At 33.2% G+C, this 21,166-nt stretch overlaps 1 protein-coding gene across 1 annotated transcript in view; it reads left to right on the top strand.

Moving 5' to 3' along the window:
• cnc (NFE2 like bZIP transcription factor cap-n-collar) overlaps window positions 1-20,217 on the top strand; it is a 49,088-nt gene extending 28,871 nt beyond the window's left edge. Inside the window, exons 5-10 of the mRNA XM_018540625.1 lie at window positions 17,754-18,042; window positions 18,351-18,499; window positions 18,578-18,754; window positions 18,865-18,963; window positions 19,058-19,422; window positions 19,577-20,217. Of these exons, the coding sequence (XP_018396127.1) occupies window positions 17,754-18,042; window positions 18,351-18,499; window positions 18,578-18,754; window positions 18,865-18,963; window positions 19,058-19,422; window positions 19,577-19,744 (1,247 nt within the window). The 3' untranslated portion in view covers window positions 19,745-20,217. The remainder of the gene's footprint in view (window positions 1-17,753; window positions 18,043-18,350; window positions 18,500-18,577; window positions 18,755-18,864; window positions 18,964-19,057; window positions 19,423-19,576) is intronic.
• Window positions 20,218-21,166: the final 949 nt, after the last annotated feature.

Raw genomic sequence — 21,166 nt, 5'->3', positions numbered from 1 at the left:
GAATTTTTTCTGTTTACTTAATGACATACTTGGGAATGATATCAGTATAATTATCCATTGATTTAGATTTAGCGAATATCAAAATTAAATATGCAATCAAAGTGCTTGTTTAAAAGTGAGATATCTGCTTGCTATGTGTGTGCTTTAATTTGATTGAGAATGCTATAAACGATAAATGAAAGAGATATGTGCGTGAATTCTTGAAAGCAATTACAATATAATGTGCGAAATATGAGACGTGACTACATTGTTTTACCAAATTGAAGAAATGGGTCTGGATATCTCCACGGCACTCTATCGCATGAATGGTAAGACTATTTTTTTATCGAGATCTTTAATTTCTCTGATTTATTAACGAATTATAAGCGGGCCCATTTTATAATTAATTTTGAGAGGTATAATACCATCATGATGATAACTCGGTTTTTTAGAGAGAAATAGCGTCAAATTTAAGTTTTCTAAAGAAAAAGTTTGTATTAAATTTTTAGATATTTTGTATGTCACAAATTTTTGAATTAATTTAACATATAGAATAATTATTTTTTAAAATGACACAAATATTCGAAAAAATTAAGAAACGTTAATACTGGCAATTTGAAAAGCAATCATATATTTCTTCTCTCATTAAAATTACCATTTTAATAACTTAATTAATTAAAATTAATTTTATAAAATTTTAACACATTTTATCAATTCACATTAGAATTTACATGTTAAAATATATTTTTTAACGTTATTTGTTTACTTATTTACAAATTATTTGAATACTAAGAAATGTTAACTATCAATTTAACATAAAATATTTACGTAACACAGTTTTTATTACATTAAATTAACACTGAGATTAAAAATTAATGAAATTTTAATAAAGATTTCATTGTTTCTAATGTAAATAAAGAAGGTTTTTGACTGTATATGTGAGATGTAAGATAAAAAATATGTTAATTTTTTTTTTAATACAATTTTTACATTTTTATGAACGTCATGACTGCGCGCATTTTTAAACTGTCCTGTCTACAACGTGGAACTAAGAAATATGCCCAAGGCCAGTCACAGAATGAAAAGTAAAAGATAAATAACGCGATAGTGCTCTGGCACACTCTGTGTATAACGCACCGTCGACTGCCGTTTCTCAAATATTGGTTGCAGTCGCGTTTAATTACTAACGCATCGCGTGTAACAAGTGAGGAGGAAAATAAGACGATGGTACTTCATCGAAACGATTATACGCCTCAGCTGATCCAGAGAGACAGTTACGATGCTGTTATGCAAGTCTCTTGTATCAGCGATTCCCAACTTGCGTCAAACAGTTTCGCAATCGAGAGATACTCTGCGTGATCTGCGTCTATTTTAATTTGTTTTATAATAATAAATTAACAATAATTCACTCACGTTGGAAAAACGGTTGATGTCTCATCGAAGTATATAAATATTCATAAATAGAAGCGATGGAATTTTAATAAAATCTTTCGGAAATTGCAGTTTCGTTTCATCTTTCAATAACGGAATTTATTTCACCCCGTCACAAGCGTGTCTCGTGTAAAAAAAAAGTTAACAAGTTGAAACAAGTTGGGAACCGCTATTCTACGCCAACGCGAGAAAAAAGAGAAACTCATACGCGTTTAACGTAAACGCGCACAAGTCTCTCGCGCGTGCATGTAAACTGTTTGCCCGGAACATGATTTGCATCATTCACTTAGGCGATGAGTAATGAAGGAGAGAAGCGGCGATTACAGCCAGTGATCATTGCAGCGCGGCGCGACGGCTCACGCCTTCCTCTCTTCGCGCGCGGAATCGAGGAACGTCCGTGTGCATACGCACGCACACACACACACACAAAACGCACACGTACAACTCGGCGAAGTGAGTCATCTCCCTTCTTTCGCAGTTGCATCTCGTTGCAGCCCGATCGTAATAATAGAACGAAATTGATTCACCCGAGGAGCGTCGACGAGCTATATGTTTCGATCTCCTCTTCGCAGGTTGACATTCGACGAGCGTTTGTTGATGATGCTGCGTACCGTTACTGTTTGACTTCGTTAAAAAAACTTTCTGAACTTGTGCAATAAGTTGAAGTTAAACAAACTACATTTGCATATAATATAAAAACAGACTTATTGATTCGCAAGCATGCATCGCATACGTTTATATCGATGATGCTGTATCGATAACGGCTGCATTAATTGATCTCAAAACGTTATTATCATTGCAACTAGTATTTTATAATCTTAGTTAAGATAACATTGACGCAGAGTGTGATCGGAGTGAAGAGTATAATAATGGCAATAAGTAGATACAATCTTCAATTATCTCAACAAATTATTTAGTTATCTCCGCAATCGTTTCTCTCGCTATTTTTTATTTCCAAGAAGTTCAGTTAAAATAATTAATACGATTTACGATAAAGAGCATGTTGATATAATACAATAAACTATTATATCATAAAATAATTTACTTATATAATTTTATATTTAATTTTTATTGTTAACAACGTTACAAAGTATTCAGAACTTTAACAGCCACGAAATATTCCAATTACATAAAAAAAAACTTTCGGTATGCTCGATAAATCGAGGAGGGAACAGTGCAACGTTGCCTCGTGTGGTATTATCTTGCAATAGAAATTGCAGCTACTCACATTACAGCTATGAAATCGCGCGTTCAAGAATTCGCCTACATCGGCATGAGATTTGAGTCGAGAAGCGAGCAGTTATAAAAAAAAGCAGCTTCTAAATGATTCATTTGTGTCAAATGCACTTATATAATAAATTTATCGCATTGTGCGTATAATGAGAAGAACGATGAGTAAATAAAGTACGTTACACTAAAATTTTTCATTAATCGCATGATATATATAATAATTAATTAAATTTTTATTATGCAAGAGAAAAGTAATCTACATTGATTCGATTCTTTAATCGGGAAATAATCGGGGAATTTTTATACTCCATAAAATGAAAAAAATGAAATATTAAATATTGTTTTAAGAATATTTAACATATTTTTTTCTTTTATTATAATAGCTATTTTTTTACCTTTAAATATGCAATTCTTTCAATGAAAAAGCATTATATTAATTAAAATTTCAATTTTTTAGAAATATCTGCTGTCAAGCTTTGTCCTGATCTATTTAATATATATCTATTTTTTCAGAAAATTGTAATTAAATCTATATAATGTTCTCAAATACACTAATAAATTGGACTACAATCAATGCTGTTAGATATCAAAGGAGCAATGATAGTTCAATCCTTTTTAAATAACATTTTGTTATTTTTAACTTTTATATGTGTCAAAATGTAAATTAATTCATTTCTATAGTTTGTTTCAAAGTATACAAAGTATACGTCTATATTATAATACTATATATAGTTAGTAAATAATATATTAAATTTGATTAAAATTTTATGCATTTTCTTGAATTTAATTTAACTTCATTTGTTTTAATCAAATTAACATCATATTGAATAGAAGCAGTGGCGACCTATAAAAATAACTAAAAATAACTCAAATTGGGTACAATTTGACATTTGTAAATTTAACAGTAAATATATAATATGTTATCACAACAAATTTAAATATAAATATACAATGCGTTATCAATAATAGCGATTTTAATTGGAGTATAAAAATACCCCAGGTGATTATTTTACAAAAAATCAGACGACTACTTCGGGTTAAGTAAGTACATACAGATATGATATCTCTCCTTCGTCTACATTATTAATCGTTACATTATTCCGTTGACACGCTTTTATACAACTCGAAGTTCGCCTCGGCCCATCGAACGAGCGCGAATGTGCGAGCAAACGAGTCTTTCGGAACCGGCTTGAGAGGATTTTCGTCTCCATCGCTCTAAAAGGCTATCCAATACACGCATCCGTTTAAATTCCATTTGCTCGGTCGAGTTAGTTGCGCGGCTCATACCGCGCGTTTATACTCAAATCGAGTTCGATTTGGATATCGGTTTACCTCGTTGTGTTACGGCTATTTCCGTTACGGATTTTGCTGCTGCGTTAGAATCGTAGTGGAACATATTCCGGGACTGATATTACCGTGTCCGGTATTATCACCGACGTATTCCTATTGTATATATTCCGATAATCGCGCGTGGTTTCCCGATGATGATGATGTTTAACATCGCCCTTATTTTGCCGATTCTTAAAACCGGCGACACATGAGCTGACATCGACGTTGATCTGCCTTCGCTTACACTCGCCGACCCTGACCGAGGATACTATCGCAACCAGCTTGCGAGTCGCTACCGCTTGTGATTTTTGCGAAGCTTCTTTAGTTCGGGTGTGCGACGGCATAGCGGTTTTTGCAAATTTGCTTACCTGCTCGCTGCATGCATGCCCGCTATCGCTCGTGCAAGTCGCGTTATTTGCACAAAATAGCATCTGGAATACGGAAGTGGTATTTGTCATCGCTACAATGTTGCGTATCGTCCTTGAATCTGATTAAATATCGAATATTTTTGGATTGTATTGTATATAAAGGTAGAGTTAAGTAAGATAGATGATAACTGAGAACATATAAAATTACGTGACTGATGCTATGTTTAAAATCTGTGACGGCACAAGGTGATACAAGAAAATAATTTATATTATAATAACGTAGTAATAGTAGATAAAAGAAAAAGTAAGCGGTAAAGAATTTTATCGAATATAATAAAACTGTTAATTTTTTTAACAATATATTCTTATTTGTACAAGCAAAATGAAAGAACTTAAGCCTATCGCACATGAAATGCATAACAGTGCATAAACATAACATAAGACCGCTGGACCAATGAGCATCTTATGTTAATCAATATGGCAACTTTATGCTGGATGCTTATTGGTCCAACAGTTTTATGTTATGCTCATGCTCTATTATGCATTTCATGTGCGATAGGCTTTACACGTACATACGCAGTATACGAAATTCAGTTAGTAACTTAAAATATTTTGTAAAAAAAATGTAATAAATTATAGTTTGAAGATTGAATTAAATTTAAAAAAATGCTTGAAAAATAGATTATCCCTTAAACAGAATATTTCGGAAATCATCATGTACCCAAGAAGGAGGTGATTCTTCATGTAATTTCTCAAAAATATGTAGAGTACAATCTTTTTACATAAGGCTCTGTTTTTGAGAAAATCGAGTTTGATTATCGCCTTCAATTAAGAGATAATATCATAAAGACATTTGAAGCAAAGAGAGAGAGAGAGAGAAACAAAATTTAAATACATTATCATTGGTCTAATACAATGCTTCTTTACTTTGTCGAGCAAGAATTTGACAGGCGACATTTTTAACAATGTTTTATTTTACAAAGGAAACACATTGTTGAATATTTAATACAATGCAATAATTTGCTCATTGCATTATTTTAAACTGTATCAAAAATAGATGGACATAAAAATAGCGATAAATAATCCGATTGGATGAATCAGGTAAATTATAGTCAAATGCATAATAATTATTCACATTTAATCTTTTCGACAACAAAATTCTGTACGAAATATTTTGTTCGCAGGTTTGATTTTTACATGAGGAATTATCTCTTTTTGGGTTGTACTGACTTTTGGAACATTGTATATCGAGGCATTATTTTATAAATAGTATAAATTAATAATTACATATTTTTTGTATAAATAAGTGTTTATATCTGTGAAAGTAATTAATATACTTAAATAATTGATCATCACATAAAGAAGCATGAGATCATCTCAGTCACATAAATGAGATCGTGTATACAGGAAAAAACAACCGACCGCGGTCTCTTTATAGCAACCCAGACCCTGCAAGCGCAAACTTTATCATCCTTGACGATTGCGGGCGACGTTTCTTTATACAATACGATAACGCGACGCATTCTGCTTCTCGGCTTCAAGTCACGTTCGTGACAAATAAAACCGCTAATCCGTCACTTGGCCGTTCGAGTTGCACAATTATTGGCGTCTTCGAGAATGATGCTCCATCATGCGAAGATGCTTCACTATGCTACTTTCATAACATTGTTTTATCTTCGCACACATATAAATATATGGACATGTGCTTCGTAATCGAATATTCGACGTAAACTTCTTTCAAATATTGACTCTATCCGTCATAATAAGTGTCGACTGCTGCTTCATTCTACCGCGTACGTCACGCAGATGTTCTACCCGCAATATTTCAATCGATTACGCATCGAGTGTAATTTCAGGTCGCTGGAAGTAGTTATCGCTCTAGGCGAGCAAAACTTTTTTCCGTGTGCTCTATTTACATGGTTCTAAGAAACACTTGCCATTTAACTGCAGGAGTAAAATTAACCAAGAGTGTCATTTGCGCAATATGTTTGTACAAATGAATAGGCTGGTATTCATTGTAACACTGAATGCAATTATATATATGCATGTTTATTTGATATTTATCAACAATGCGTTTAAAATAATACAGGTAATGTAAAATAACCTTACAGTATGTATTGCATATATATGGTTCTTAAAAAATTAAGTACATTTATCTGACAATGAGTGTAGAAGGATTGATTGTCGGTTTTCTTATATTCTAATATTGTTTACAAAATTAATTGTAATAAATGTGAGGCGTCATATAACAGACGTTTAAAAACTAAAATTAAAGAGCGTCAAAGTTATTAGTACAAAAATACCTCTCAACGCTTTGTCATTACTGAATGTACAGAGTGTTGCAATAACTATTAGCACCTGAAATATTTTCTAATCTAAGGTGTAGGGAAAAATTTATAAAACCAAAATTACACGACGTAAAGGGGGCTATGATATGGTGATAATAATTTTTGTCCAGGTGGAGGCGCTTCGGAGATTTTAAGATCGACTTCGTGTTTTTTTAAATGGAATTATATGAATTTTTTTACGCAATATGGTTCCTCTAATTCTTCTGCATAAAAAAGTATTAAGATCATAGTACCGAAAAATCAATAGTGTTTACGAGATATTTTACACCTTATTCTGACATTACTTTTTACTCTTCGAATAATTTCGTGTCTTCTCTGCTTGTGGGTATACCGTTAAATCGTTCAAGTGTAAATAAACATTGAATCGCACATAGCATTATCCATATTTACTAATCAGTTTGAATTTATCTATCGATCGAAGTGCGTGTCTTGCGAAATATATAGATCACAATAGATAAAAATCATATCGACTTTTCCCGCTTTCGTATAACGCATAAAATGAATTAAGGATATGATTAATTTTGGAAATAATTTTTATTTAGAAACAAAAATAAGGTTTAAATTTTTAAAAATAATACTGAATTATTGGATTCGTTATATCTCGATTTTTTTTACTAAGTCTGATCTCTTTATCTTTTATTTGTTATATTTATTTATTATTATTTTAATAGTTATATAAATACGTATTTACTTATTTTGGCGTTCTTTTATTAGTAATAATAATATTTCGCAATAAATGTTTTATCATATGTGCGTACGCTTTAATTTGACAATTCATACATAGGATCTTTTATTATTTTAATGTAAATTTTTAAGCAATTTGTAATCCAAGTTGAGAGATATTTCATATAGTTAATATTTTAGTTTTAATATCTAACTATCTGACTTTGCTAAATACTAGATAAATAGACAATTTGTGAATTTATCCTTGGATTGGATTATTTTAGATTTTAAACTTATATAACATATGTATCTCCTGTCTGTGTTTTATAAAGCGCGTCAATTACATTCTTCTATTACACCAAATTGTAATGTTCAATACTTAATTTTGTCAATCTCTTATGATATTATACTGAAGCTGACGTAAATAATAAACTGTTGTTGAAACGTTTGTTACTTATTATTGTTATAATCAGGGAATGGAAGTAACTCGTTACTTATAACGAAGTTACAGTTACAAGTTACTTTTTTGGTAACTTTACTGGTAACTGCGTTACTTTCTTTTTTTGGTAACTGTAACGGTAACGTAGTTCCATTTTTTAGATAACGGTAACGAAATTTACAGTTAATTTATCGTTACTTTGCATACGATTGGACACGTTATTCCGTTATATAATAATTACATATTATTAATTACGACAGCTGTAAATGTGGTTGTAGGACATTGAGTGTTCTTATTTAATACAGGCGTAAAAGCTACATTTAGTTTAACTTAATCTAAACATCGTATATATTTTGTTTTAATTTAATTGTGTGCAAAGCTTTACTCTGTACATTTCTGTGTACATTTATGTTGAGCAATTGAAAAACACCCCTTTTTGCAAAATAGATTAAGTAAAAATATATAGCTGTATTATAATATATTATGTGTATTTCTTAATTTTCCTTTTAATTTCTAACTTATACCGTGATTCAGATAGTCCTGTACAATCCTATATAATCTTCTAGTTTTCTACAAAGTATAAAAAATTCCTGAAATATTTTAGCTGTCAACTGCTGTAGTGATCCTGAAGTGACAGCTGAGAAATGTATACAGTACCATTATTTCAGGAATTATTTTGCACTTCTGTCTTCTATGTGATACATCGGACATATGTATATCTCAGTTTGCTGCATATTTTACAGATTTTAGATTTTAGAATTACGAAATTGTGTTAAAAAAAATTAAAAAATAAAACTATACATAGTGTCAGTGTTGTACATGCTGTATATATATTGTTTTTATTAACGTTTAAACAAAAAATACTGCAAAAGTACATTTTCAGACTGATTTTTAAAAAGTAACGGAAAAATAACGAAAAATTACCTTTCTAGTAACGGTAATTTTGTAACGAGTTATTTTTAAAAAGCGATAGCTAGTAACGCGCGGTAACTTGTTACTTTTTTTAATCGGTAACTGTAACTTGTTACTTTTAAAAAGTAACTTTCCACATTCCCTGTTTATATATACCTAAATTTAATAAATATCACACGTTTTATATACATTCTACTATCCTATATGTTGGCTTACATTGGCTTACATTTCTGATTTATAAAATAACATATGTATCCAAATTGAAATGGCAACTGCGAGATAGCCATCTATTATATTATATTATATTATATTTCTTTCATTCTGTTTCTCGACATACGAGTATCCACTTACGGAGATATAAGAAACACACGCTTTTATCCCAAAACAGAATCCTGGATAAAAACATTGCGTTGGCACTCCGGTACAACTCGGAAACCACACACAGTTATAAATAGTTACGTGCACGACCGCATGTTCTTTATTACCACTCGATGAGGTTGGCGAACAGATATCGCGTCCATATTTGAAACGCTTAGTCACGCGACCTCAGTGACTTGAAAGGCTTCTCTACTAGTTTTCCAATTAACTTCTGAAAAATATTGCCCTAGATGCCTGAAATGCCGCGCTTCAGAAATCGCCACGTGCATTGTTATTAAAGAAGAGAGGGGGAAAAAAAACAGAAAACCTCCGCGATTTCTTCAGACCCGAAATGTTCCGCATGAATTCGTCTAACTATTCATACGTAGAGAGATCTAAATAAATTTTCCGCTCTACCACACGAAACACGAGTTCTTTAGAGTGTATTTTTACATCGTAGTTTGCACGGGGCGAGGACGGCAATTTTTGCAAATTGCTCTGGAACAAAAAGATGAGCTTCTCTTAACTGGCTAGCCTTTAGTCCTTGACAAAATGATACATTTTTTGTACATAAAATAAATATTATTAAAAACAGGGTGATTTTATAAGATTTTGAGATGCAAAGAAATGAAACACGCTATTACTAATCATTACTTGATAATATTAATTGTAGAATAATTTATTGTATTGTGTGTAAGCTCAGTTTTAAAAAAACTTGCTGAAGATATTTATTTATATTTCTATTATATTATATTGTAAATTGTGTGGCTTTATTTCCTACATATAAATAGAAAGAAACACAAGTTTTTTTTGCAGTGTTTTAAGATATCTTTTTATTTGTACCGTTATTAAATTAATGGTCACCTTAGAAGAAATTATGGTTTTATTATTTCAACTTCAGTTTATAATTACGTATTCGTCAGTAATCGGCGCGCAGTTTATATAATTGGAACGTGTTTCAAATTTACATATAAATATTATTAGACACCGAGATTTGGCTTCGACTAATTGACTGTTTATAGTTCGTTATACGAAAAGAACACTCTCTAAAATGTATAGCTCCTTATAGTGAGATTTACTCCAAAAGTTTTAGAGAGCAGTTTTGTTGAAGAATCTAAATATTTCGTTAGAAACAGAAAATAATTTTGTTAAACCAATAAAATAATTATGTATTATCAGACTTTTTTGGAACATTGTTTTGTCATGCTTCATTTCATATAATTATCTTGATGATCGAACAAAATTATTTTCAGATCTGTTTCTAATTAAATTAAATACACACTGCAGCAAAATTGTTCTTTCCATGTACTTATTTGATTTAATCACGCAAGTGTTAATTGAAATTATCTTTAAATAATTCTCTCTTGCTATTTTCATTACTAGAAGTAACGAAATCAATTAATTCTCGCTTGACATTAACTTAATAATGTTTACGGGAACGGCTGCGTGTAAGTGTCGCAAATACGCACTCACTCACACCTCTTTCGGAATGAAACGCACTCGCGCGTTACTCACGTATAGCAGCTATTACGGGAGAACCACACATTTATAAACAGATAATCATCAAAAGATCGTGCCAATTAACATCTTAATTTCGCATTACGCACCGAATGTCTCTCAGCCTGTAAGGATTATTAAAGCGGCGGAGGTTTTACGCGCGCTCCACCCATTCGTCGCGCACCACGGCGAGATATAATTACACGCATGCACGCGAAACAACATCGCGATTTACACCCACGACGGACGGTGAAAGTACAAATGACCGCCGCCTGCATACTTATGCTGTTACGTTCCCTCGTCGGAACTCTTACATCGCGCGATTATCGTGCCGAACTCTCTCACGTTACATTCGCGCGTTACATACGCTTAATACTAAATAAAGCGCCGATAAGTATCGGCATCCTATACCCCGCGCGAGACATGCCGCATTCTTTCGCTGCCGGTTATTGTGCAGTCGCATAATCGAATTGACATGGTATGTCGAAATGAATGCGGTCCCTTCTTTCTAAGAAAATATTAATATGCGCGCTCGGTGCGCCAGGGACTTTGTATGTAAAACTTTGCGAAATGGTGTTGCCTCATGTCATTGTAATGTCGCTTCCTAGCTTACGGGATTTACGACCTCGCTGAGAAACCACCGTAATCGTTACAATAATACTATATAATAATGTTAATTTATTGACATTTATTTCCGTAGAATGATCTAGTAATAGCAAAATATGATACGCGAGTATTGTATTGGCTGATTCACATTTTCGTATACAAACAATCGTTCTTTCTTTCCATAACAATGAGAATATTTAAAAATATTCTTGGTATAGATTTTCATTCATTAAAGATCAAGGTAAATTTAAATAAATGACATTTATAAGTTTACAGGATGATAGTGCACATTTTGAGATAGCGATGAATCGACAATTATCGCGAGGTATAATTATAGCGAAGCGAACCATATCGCGTTGCGTTGCATATCATGCGGATGTTATAACACATGTATGATTTATCTCGGTTATCAGGAGTGGCCATTTTCAGACTTGCCAATTTGTTGATAAAAGAAACTCTCGATCGGTGATTATGGCATTGATTTTCTGAAATTATAGATATAATGATGTATTATTAATTTTTCTTTAACCGGCTAAATTATAACCGTTATTGATTGATTATCGCGTTTCATTCAAGAAATACGATACCCTTTATATGCATAAAAATTGTGTCACATAACCTCGCAGGATCATTTTCGAAATTTGAGATTTTTATACGGCAAAGATAAAAAAGCAATATGTCATATACGGAAAGAACGGTTTTGCTAAGTATTTATAAATTTAGTTAGATACAGATCTAAAAATAAATCATCAAAATAATTATGTAGAACGCTCAAGCTGGTTATTATTTTAACAAAGTCGTTCTTTCTATTTCAACAAAATTCATTCAGTAGATTTAAAATCATTCAAAAACAATCGTATTATGTTAGTATCACGAGAGGACAAAGCGAAAAAAAATACGCCGCGGGAAGAAAACACGAAATTAAAAACATTGAAACTTATTTTCCGGAAAACTTTGTTTTCTGAATGGCTGTGGTAGCAAATATATAGAACAATATCAGCGATATATACAATATACATAAAAAGAATAATTTTGTTAATGTATTTAAAAAAATAGATACAGGTTTAAAAATAATTCAATTTTATTGAATCATTAAAATTATAATTATATTATCTAAATTTCGTGGAAATTTCTGGAATCTCGCTCTAAAAGAGTTAAAATATTACAACTATCGAGAAAGAGTGAAAAATTTGCACAAGAACGGCAGATTTTCACTCTTTTTGTTTCGAAGTGATTCATTCCGAAGGAAAGAAAGCTCATTCCTTTTTCGGAGTAAATCTTACTCCAAAAGTGTGGAAATCTCATTCCAAAAAAGAATGAAAATCTGCCACTCTTGCTCAAGAGTCCAAATTTTGCACTCTTTTTTTAATAACAGCAGTATTTATAACTCTTTCGGAGTGAATTTTCATTACAAGAAGTTATAAAGGACACATAGCTATTATAAGTTGCTAAGTCAAAATTTTTTTGTAGCATTCTTTCTCATGCTTGATTACTCTCAGATCTGTATTCAACTAAATTTTGGAATACTTTAATAACATCGTTATTTCCGTGTACAGAGGCTCTTTCGACGAAAATCGATGATCAAGAATGAAAGTGTACCGCATGCGGATCGCTGAATCGATCTTTTCGCCGCACCGAGCGCGCCTAATAACAGTTACGATTTCGGATCGTGTTAATGATTCATAAACCAGCCTCGCGGCCCGTAGTACTCGGCGCGACGAAATTACACTATACGCTATACTATATAATTATAGCGCGCAGTCAGCAACACGGTGCTCCCACCGTGTGCTCGGGCGCCGTCCAATGCCGCAGTGAAAAGTGACGTTAGTCGCCAGCCTCTCCGAACGAGTGGTTACGCCCCGTGCAGGGTCAGACTCGCGGATCCGCGCCGCGAGTACCTAGTTATGTTTACGCGACCAGCGCGGATACCAGGCTGAGAACGTCGTCGTCGTCGCCGCCGCCGCCGCCGCCGCGCGCGTGTTCGCTCCAATCGGAACCATATAGTTGCCACAAATTGCCACAAGTTGCCGCGGTGCGGTGGCTCCGATTCTTATCTATACACGACGAATAACTTGACGACTCCTTGTATGAACGACGACGGTCGCCGCGTGCATTTTCCACGCCGTGCACATTCGCACGTATCGTCCGTCGATCACGAATGCAATTCGAAATAAGACGTCCGGTGAGGTATAGATTTGGAGTAGCGTCGACCACCTCGCGAAAATATCAGAGCTGAACGAGAGAGTTCTATCGACAGAATGCTTTCTCTGCGATCTGACGCGGGAGTTCGCGTGTGTTATCGCGAAAACGTAACATTTCGATAGGAGTGGTATTATTATCACACAGTCGCAGATTCGGCGCTCGTATTACCGCCGCGCCGCTCGATTATACGATATATGACGCTTCTGACGTGAATTAAGGCGTAATTTTTTTTGGAGCAAACGCGTTTACGTACGTAACGGTATTGCTGGATGCTTTTTTTTTTTTTTTCTACGCGACGGAAGAAGTCTTCCAGCCTCGGCCACTTTATCCCATAAGCGAGACCGCGGTAGTTCCTGGTGAAAAAGTGTGCGGTCATGTTACGCTGCGAGAGGATCTTAGGAGTGTTGATTCTATTAGCCGAGACGCGCGGCGAGCATGTTAGCTTCCATTAGCTTGGTCGTAATTAATATGCGCTAGCGCGAGAGGTAGAGCCGAGGGACCCTCTCGGTGACTATTGTGAAAGAGAGAAAGGAACATCTGGCGTAGCCAGCGGAGGTGCTAAACGCAACAGCCGCGTACTCTGGAGAGCGGAGAGCTCGATCTCGTGTCCACGTGTCTTCATCGTGGCGAGCTTCGTCGAGTCGCGAGGATCCCGAAATTTATGGACTTCGCGAGAAGCAGTTTGCACGCGACGACGAGACTTTTGCCGCTCCCCTCTTCATGAATGCTCCATTAATAATTTGAAACGAATAGAAGCAACGCAATTATTTCAACAAGCTGTAGGACCGACGAAGAGAATCGAGTGATTCTTCGCCGAACCGCATCAAGCTCGTCGATGAGCTTGAATGGCGACGATGGGAGTTATCGTGTATATTCCAAGTAGGTAATTTCACTTCGGTGCGTTTAATTCTTACGCACTTCTTCCTGTCATTCTGTTTCATTTGAAAACTCAAGCTTGTTTATTTACGTCTTGAAATCTTTTACAATTACCAGAATGATATCGAAATATCGAGTATCTCTATCGAGAAAAGTGATTAAACCAATAAAATGCTATTCTCGTTGATCTCTTTTGTTAGTTTGAAGGGAACGTTTTTCTTACAATTGTTATAATATTTCCGATAAGGGGACTTGGAAAAAAAAAGATGTCGTCGACAATGCGACTTTCGAAAAGCATTTCACGTATTTTCCTATACCGCTTATCTGTTCCGCGGCGTAAACGTTCACTCAATATCCGGCCAGTAGAAACAAAACGTGAAAATTGCAACGTCATTCGAATTTTCATGTCGCGATCGCGTTGCATGTTTATCGACCCTGACTTACACGACCAGGAAATCAGAAAAATATGGATAGCGTCTCTCAATCGATGCTTTATAAAAAAAGATAGCATATATATATATATATATACATATGTATTTACATTACCCGATCATACGATTTGCGTCATCGGTGCGATACGCTGACCTATATGACAACTCGAATGGCTCGCACGCACCGCTAATGAAATCATCTTAGAAATAATAAAATTAGAATGAGAGTTAAATGAGGGTCTAATGAGTTTAGACGAATAAAAAGGGGTATTATGTAACGCGGCATCGAATTAAATGCGCGGCTGATCCTTGAGAAGTAACGCTTGACGACGTGATAACAGTATTGTCTGTGTCATGCTGAGTCATGATAATTTGGTACCTGATATATACTCGCGCTTACAAATTGATTAAAAATAGCATGCGATGTTTTTTTATAATCTGAGAAGTAATATAAAACGTATTTGTGAAGAATATTCAAATAATAAAGTAAAATATCAGATTTTTTTTACGTGTGAAATATATTACCTTCTCTTTAAAGAATATCTTTTAACAAATTCTTAAATATACTAATAAAATATTTAAACAGTAAGACTGTAAACTAATTAATATAAGATATACGAATGTACATGTAATATTAATTATCATTTATAGTAAATAGAAGTCTGAGTATGTGTAAAATTAAATTCAAAAAGCAAAACACAGAAGAGAAGGAAGGAAATTATAAAGTCCTACAATATTGCGAATATAATTCTAGGAAGCTCGCTCTTATCATCTTATTTACAAAAGGAGGAAATGAGAGTAATATCTCTTGCTAGCATCTATCGTTTGAAAGCATGATAAGAACGATCTATCTCATATGTATAATAATATTTAGTAATCAATGGCAGACAGCATTTTGCGTTATAAATTTATGCTAGAGAAAGTTGTGCTGGATTGATTAGAATTATATTTATCTTAAATTATTTTATCACATCAGTCCAGAAATAAATTATATTTTATCATAATATATCTCGCTATAAAAAAATAATAGACGCTTGCTTACGATTTCACGATATCTCTCGTGATTAAGATATCGTGAAATTGTATAAGCGTCTATATTTTTTTTTTTATTTATTTACATATTTTTAAGAACTGAATAGAGAATAAATCAGATGAACCGCGCAATATGCAGAAGAGCAAGTTAAAAAGAATGCGGCGCATTTTCTTTCTCGCAACTGGTTGATAATAACGACTTAAACCTGGAACTAGTCACGTACAGTTCGGTGGTACTTGGTCACGCTGACTGCTTCCGAGAACGTTGTATCAGCTGCATTGTATCTAGACGCATATTCTGTGTCATTTTAAGAAAGCACACGTGTACTGTTATGAAAATGAAGAATTTTTTAGATAATCTCATCTTCGTTACCACACTACTAACATAAATAAGTAATAATTAAGTGTAAATGTTGCCTTTAAACATAAAAAAATTATTCCCTAATGCTAATTGATGCTCTAGTTTGATCTACTTTGAAAATTTAATTTATCCATTGTGTGTATTGTGAATGATTATAGTTTTATGGATAGTATCGAAATTGATTGTGAATTATAAAAATAAATCTAGCTTGTTTTCGAAAAAAATAAGATAAAGTTGGCGTGGTTAGCCATAATTATCAATATCATTCGTAATTATCATTTTATGTTTATTTTAAGTGAAAACAATATTTTTATAAGGTACGATATAATTTACTAATAGAATTAAAATTTGATTTACAAATGAAGATATTTAAATTATATAAAATATTAAAAATATTTTGTTTAACATCTAAAAGATCCAAAATTAAAAGTTTCTAATTGTTGAATGATGACCTATCTTTAATCAACTTCACTGACAATTTACGAAAATAATCTATTAATTTACAAAAATTATTATAAACAAGGTTGTTGAATTTTATTATTTATATATATACATATATATATCGATTGACATTTGCTTATAAAAATAATAGGACTTTACCTATTTATATAATGAATTTAAAAAAAATCAATCATTTATTTCAAAATAATTGTTTATAGGTCAATGAAGAGCTTGCAGTAATTTTATTTCTTATAACTAGAGCAACATTGTTTGTAACAATGATAATCTGCTGATAACAGAATTTATATGTCATGTATCTTTCCTATATATTTGTACGCGCCTTTTCTTGTCAATTTTATCTCGCACAATCGCTATAGACTTTAAATCCGATTGATGTTAATAGGATGTTTGCATGTTTGATGAATGATATATCCTATATTTTCTATTATTTTGAGTTGTTAAATCTCCTTAAATTTTAAAAAATATATATATCCTAACAATAAATTTATATATGTAAATATAATAAATTTGCATTTTTATATATCATAGTAATGAAATTGACATAAAGTAAATAAAAATCCTGTCATATGTATACATTACAAAACATATGAGTTATATTAAAATGATTTCTTTTGAACAATAATAATGAGACAATCTATATAAGTACTAAATTTTACATTTTTTTTTTTATTTTTACACTAACGAAGAGTATTCCGCAGATGTTGTATATCGGTAGTCGTAAAACTTGCGTATGTTGTAAATAGTCATCTGTGCAAAAACCGGTTGTAGCAAATGTCATGTTTGCAAAGAAGTGTTTGCTATCGAAAGGCCCGAATACCGACGTATCAGAAATTGCATTCGTTCGTCTGTAAAACGCTTTTTGTAGTCACGTTAAACTTGACGTAAACACGATGTTTGCGAGTGAACGTTACGTCCCCGAAGAATTTTCACGCGAAATATAGACGATGGCCTACTTCGGTACGCATATGTTTTTAGGATTGTAGACACAAAGCTATATTTACAAAGATAAGAGAAGTGATTATATCAGGTAAAAGGACTTAAATATACTTACACTCTGCATCGCGAAAGCATCATATTAACCATAACTAAAGTGAAATAAACAATGTGATGTAAACAATATGAAATTGTTAAAACATACTCTTAATTACGCTCATTCTGTACAAGATAATAAATTATAATATTGTAGAATAAGAATCTCTAATTTATTGTATTTCTATTATTCTGTTCCAGGCATGTATACCATGCGTATGTTGGACAATGGTAGCAACAATGCATCCGGACCCACCGGTGCAACGGCTTTATCAGGTGTCCAAACGACTGGCGGCACAACTTCGACGGCTACGGGTGTTACAACTTTACCTGGTGTAGCCGACGAAAGGATGGATGCTTCAAGCGATAGTGCTGTCAGTAGTATGGGTAGCGAACGCGTACCATCTTTGTCGGACGGCGAATGGATGGAAACTGGATCCAATTCCAGCCATACTCAAGCCGACTCCCATTACACTATGGATTATGCGAGGTAATTAATATCATAAATGCGTCATTCATAACAAAGATTAGAAGTAAGAAAACGACAATCTATTTCTTCTTGGATTAATCGTGAATCGTGAATAATAACTGTTATAATAATATATAGTAATGTAATATCAGTGTGAATAATCGAGTGTCGAGATGTAAAGTATCAGATAAATGTCACATTGAAATAAAACACAGTAGTCTGTTTCTGCAAGAGAAATAATATTTTCAAGATTTTACGATTGTAAATGAGAAAGATTTAAGTGTAGTATACTTCGCAACGTTTATCAATGATTATCTTTTGCATTGTAGCAAATATCGCATGCCATACGACTGCAGCTACTCAGTGTCCGCAAGAAATGCCGGCTCGCCAAGATGCCAAACCGAACGAGCAGTACCGCCAGTCGCACAGAAGAAACATCAAATGTTCGCCAAGCGATATTTTCAGGAACAAGGCACTTGTTAGTATTAATAAGTAATCTTATGATTGTAGCCACTACGATGAAAGAGTTTTAATCGTTAAACAACTTTCAAACTAGGCTCACCTTTAGGGGCTACCGCACACCCAACCACTCCGATGAAATATGACTATGATACGCATACAGTCGGAGCAGGTGCACCGGGAAATACATATTCTGGACCAATCGAGGGTGCGACCGGGCCGCAGCAAGAAATTAAATACAGTTGTAGCGTGGATTTCAGCCGTCATCAATCCGGTAAGAAAAAATTTATATATTGTATTATATTACCTCCTATTATACTAGAGATTTCATGAACAAATAAATATTCGTGCAAATAAAAAAAATTGACCTATTTTTATTTTTAGGACGATCTGTAATAGAACATGTTCATCATAATCACACTTATCATTTACCTGCTGAGAGCTCAGGATCTCTACAACGTCCCATTTCTCGTGACAAGAAAGGTAACTATCTTTTCAATACTTTTGATTATCCTGATATTTTTTCTGAGATTATCAACATTAAATATTTTTTATCTATATAAAACGTGAATTTCAGTCCGCAAAAGCGATGCGGAGGAACATCTAACGAGAGATGAGAAAAGAGCAAGAGCATTGAGTGTACCGATTGCAGTCAGTGATATCATCAACCTTCCTATGGATGAGTTTAACGAACGTCTCAGTAAATATGACCTCAGTGAAGCACAACTGTCTTTAATACGCGATATTAGAAGACGAGGAAAAAACAAGGTTGCCGCACAGAATTGTCGCAAACGCAAATTGGATCAAATCATGAATTTAGCTGACGAAGTGAAAGAGATGCGAGATCGTAAACTGAGGCTCGTTCGCGAGCGCGAGTTCATGATCGTTGAGAGACAGCGGGTAAAAGATAAATTTAGTCAACTTTACCGTCATGTTTTTCAGGTCAGTATTATCAATTAGTCTCGTTTCTTTTACAATATAATTTAAACAGTAGATAATTTACTTCATTATTTTTAACTATTATTTTGTTAATTTGTTTTCTTCAAAATGTTAAGGGTGAGAAAAACAAAATTGTACTTAATAATTTATATTTTAGTCTTTACGGGATCCAGATGGTAATCAGTACCATCCATACGAATACAGTCTTCAACAGTCTGCAGATGGGAACGTTTTGTTAGTTCCCAGAAATCAGACGAATCCGCACCAGTCACGACAGTCTTCGATGGATCCGAAGACCAAACCTGATCCTGAGCACAAGGAATGAACTGCTAAAGGATCGTATGCCAATGTGATTGATTATTGAAAAACTTCTGTTTTTCTTAGGCAGCGCGTCCAAAGCGTAATGAAAGCAAACACGGTGCTGGGGAGCGAATATCGTACGCATAATTATAGATTTATTGCGTGAAAAAATAGAGTTCATGATCTTAAATGGACTTGATATACCTCGCACTGTGTCCAAATAAACAACGAAAATTCGAGGATACCTCCTTATTAAAAATTGCGACTTCTATGCGGTTTCTGACAGTTGACTTTTTAACATATTTAGAGATTTTAGTAGGAAGAAAGATAGGATTTAATAATCCTGGTATGATTTTTGTGTGCATGGGTGATGCTACAGTTTTCAATTACTTTGATTACCCGTGTTAATACATTTTTTTCATCTTTAAAAATCATAGCTTCATGCATTATCTTTCCATTTCCATAATCAAAAATTTTTATATTACAGAAAGGAGAGTATCGGGCAATGTTGTATTTGTTTGTATATAATAATGTACCTTGTCTGTTGTGACTGTCTTTAATAAGACCAATAATTAATAATAAAATAAAACCGAAAGCTTCATAAATTTCCTATACTTTATTTAAGTAACATTAATAGAGGATCTTATGTTTCAAGAGCCTATACTGGCCTTGTAGCGATACTTATATTGTGAAAAAATAATGAAATGTGTTATAGTACGCGAGTTTTTCTGTGATTGTCTAATCAAATCACAATATCTATAATTATTAATACGTATAAATACTAAGAAAACGTAGTAAGATGGTTATCATATTGTGGAATTACACACGAGAACTGTTGTGTCACCATAATTAAAGCAACTCTAAATTAACCTCTTATTCCAATTACTATCTTCCTGCTTTAAGCGTAAAATATGCTCGTTATCTTCTTAATATACGTAAACATGTAACACGTACAGTGATATACTATACATTTAAAAAGCTCATTTTTTTTACATTTACAAAGCAAATTTTATCGTATTTCGATATTATTGTTTCTAGGAATTGTATCTATGATTATGATATATATATAAATTGAATTTTATATATATATATATATATATATATATATATATACATTTCAGAGGTATAAAAGCACAAGATTGCGTTAAACGTACCTATCCAGTGATTCTTACGTTTATTACCTGTCTAGTTGATTGAATGCGTGATTATTGTTAATGATTGTATTTAATTGCCAAAATTATGACACACTCTCACAAAAAATTGCGAGGATAAACGCTATGGCATTGAGTACATCGTACGCATGTGACCATACTAGTAAAATAAATGTTAACTACGCGCGTATGTATTATTAAATAAACTTTATTGTGTTATGAACTTAGAGACTACACATGATTTGAAACACTTACAGTTTCAGAAGCGGTAGCGTTATGAATATATAATGCAAAAT

The sequence above is a fragment of the Cyphomyrmex costatus genome, unplaced genomic scaffold (genome assembly GCF_001594065.2).
Source record: "Cyphomyrmex costatus isolate MS0001 unplaced genomic scaffold, Ccosl1.0 scaffold255, whole genome shotgun sequence".
NCBI classification, from domain to species: domain Eukaryota; kingdom Metazoa; phylum Arthropoda; class Insecta; order Hymenoptera; family Formicidae; genus Cyphomyrmex; species Cyphomyrmex costatus.
Note: the sequence above shows the minus strand (reverse complement) of the source record. Positions and strands in the feature narration are given on the sequence as shown.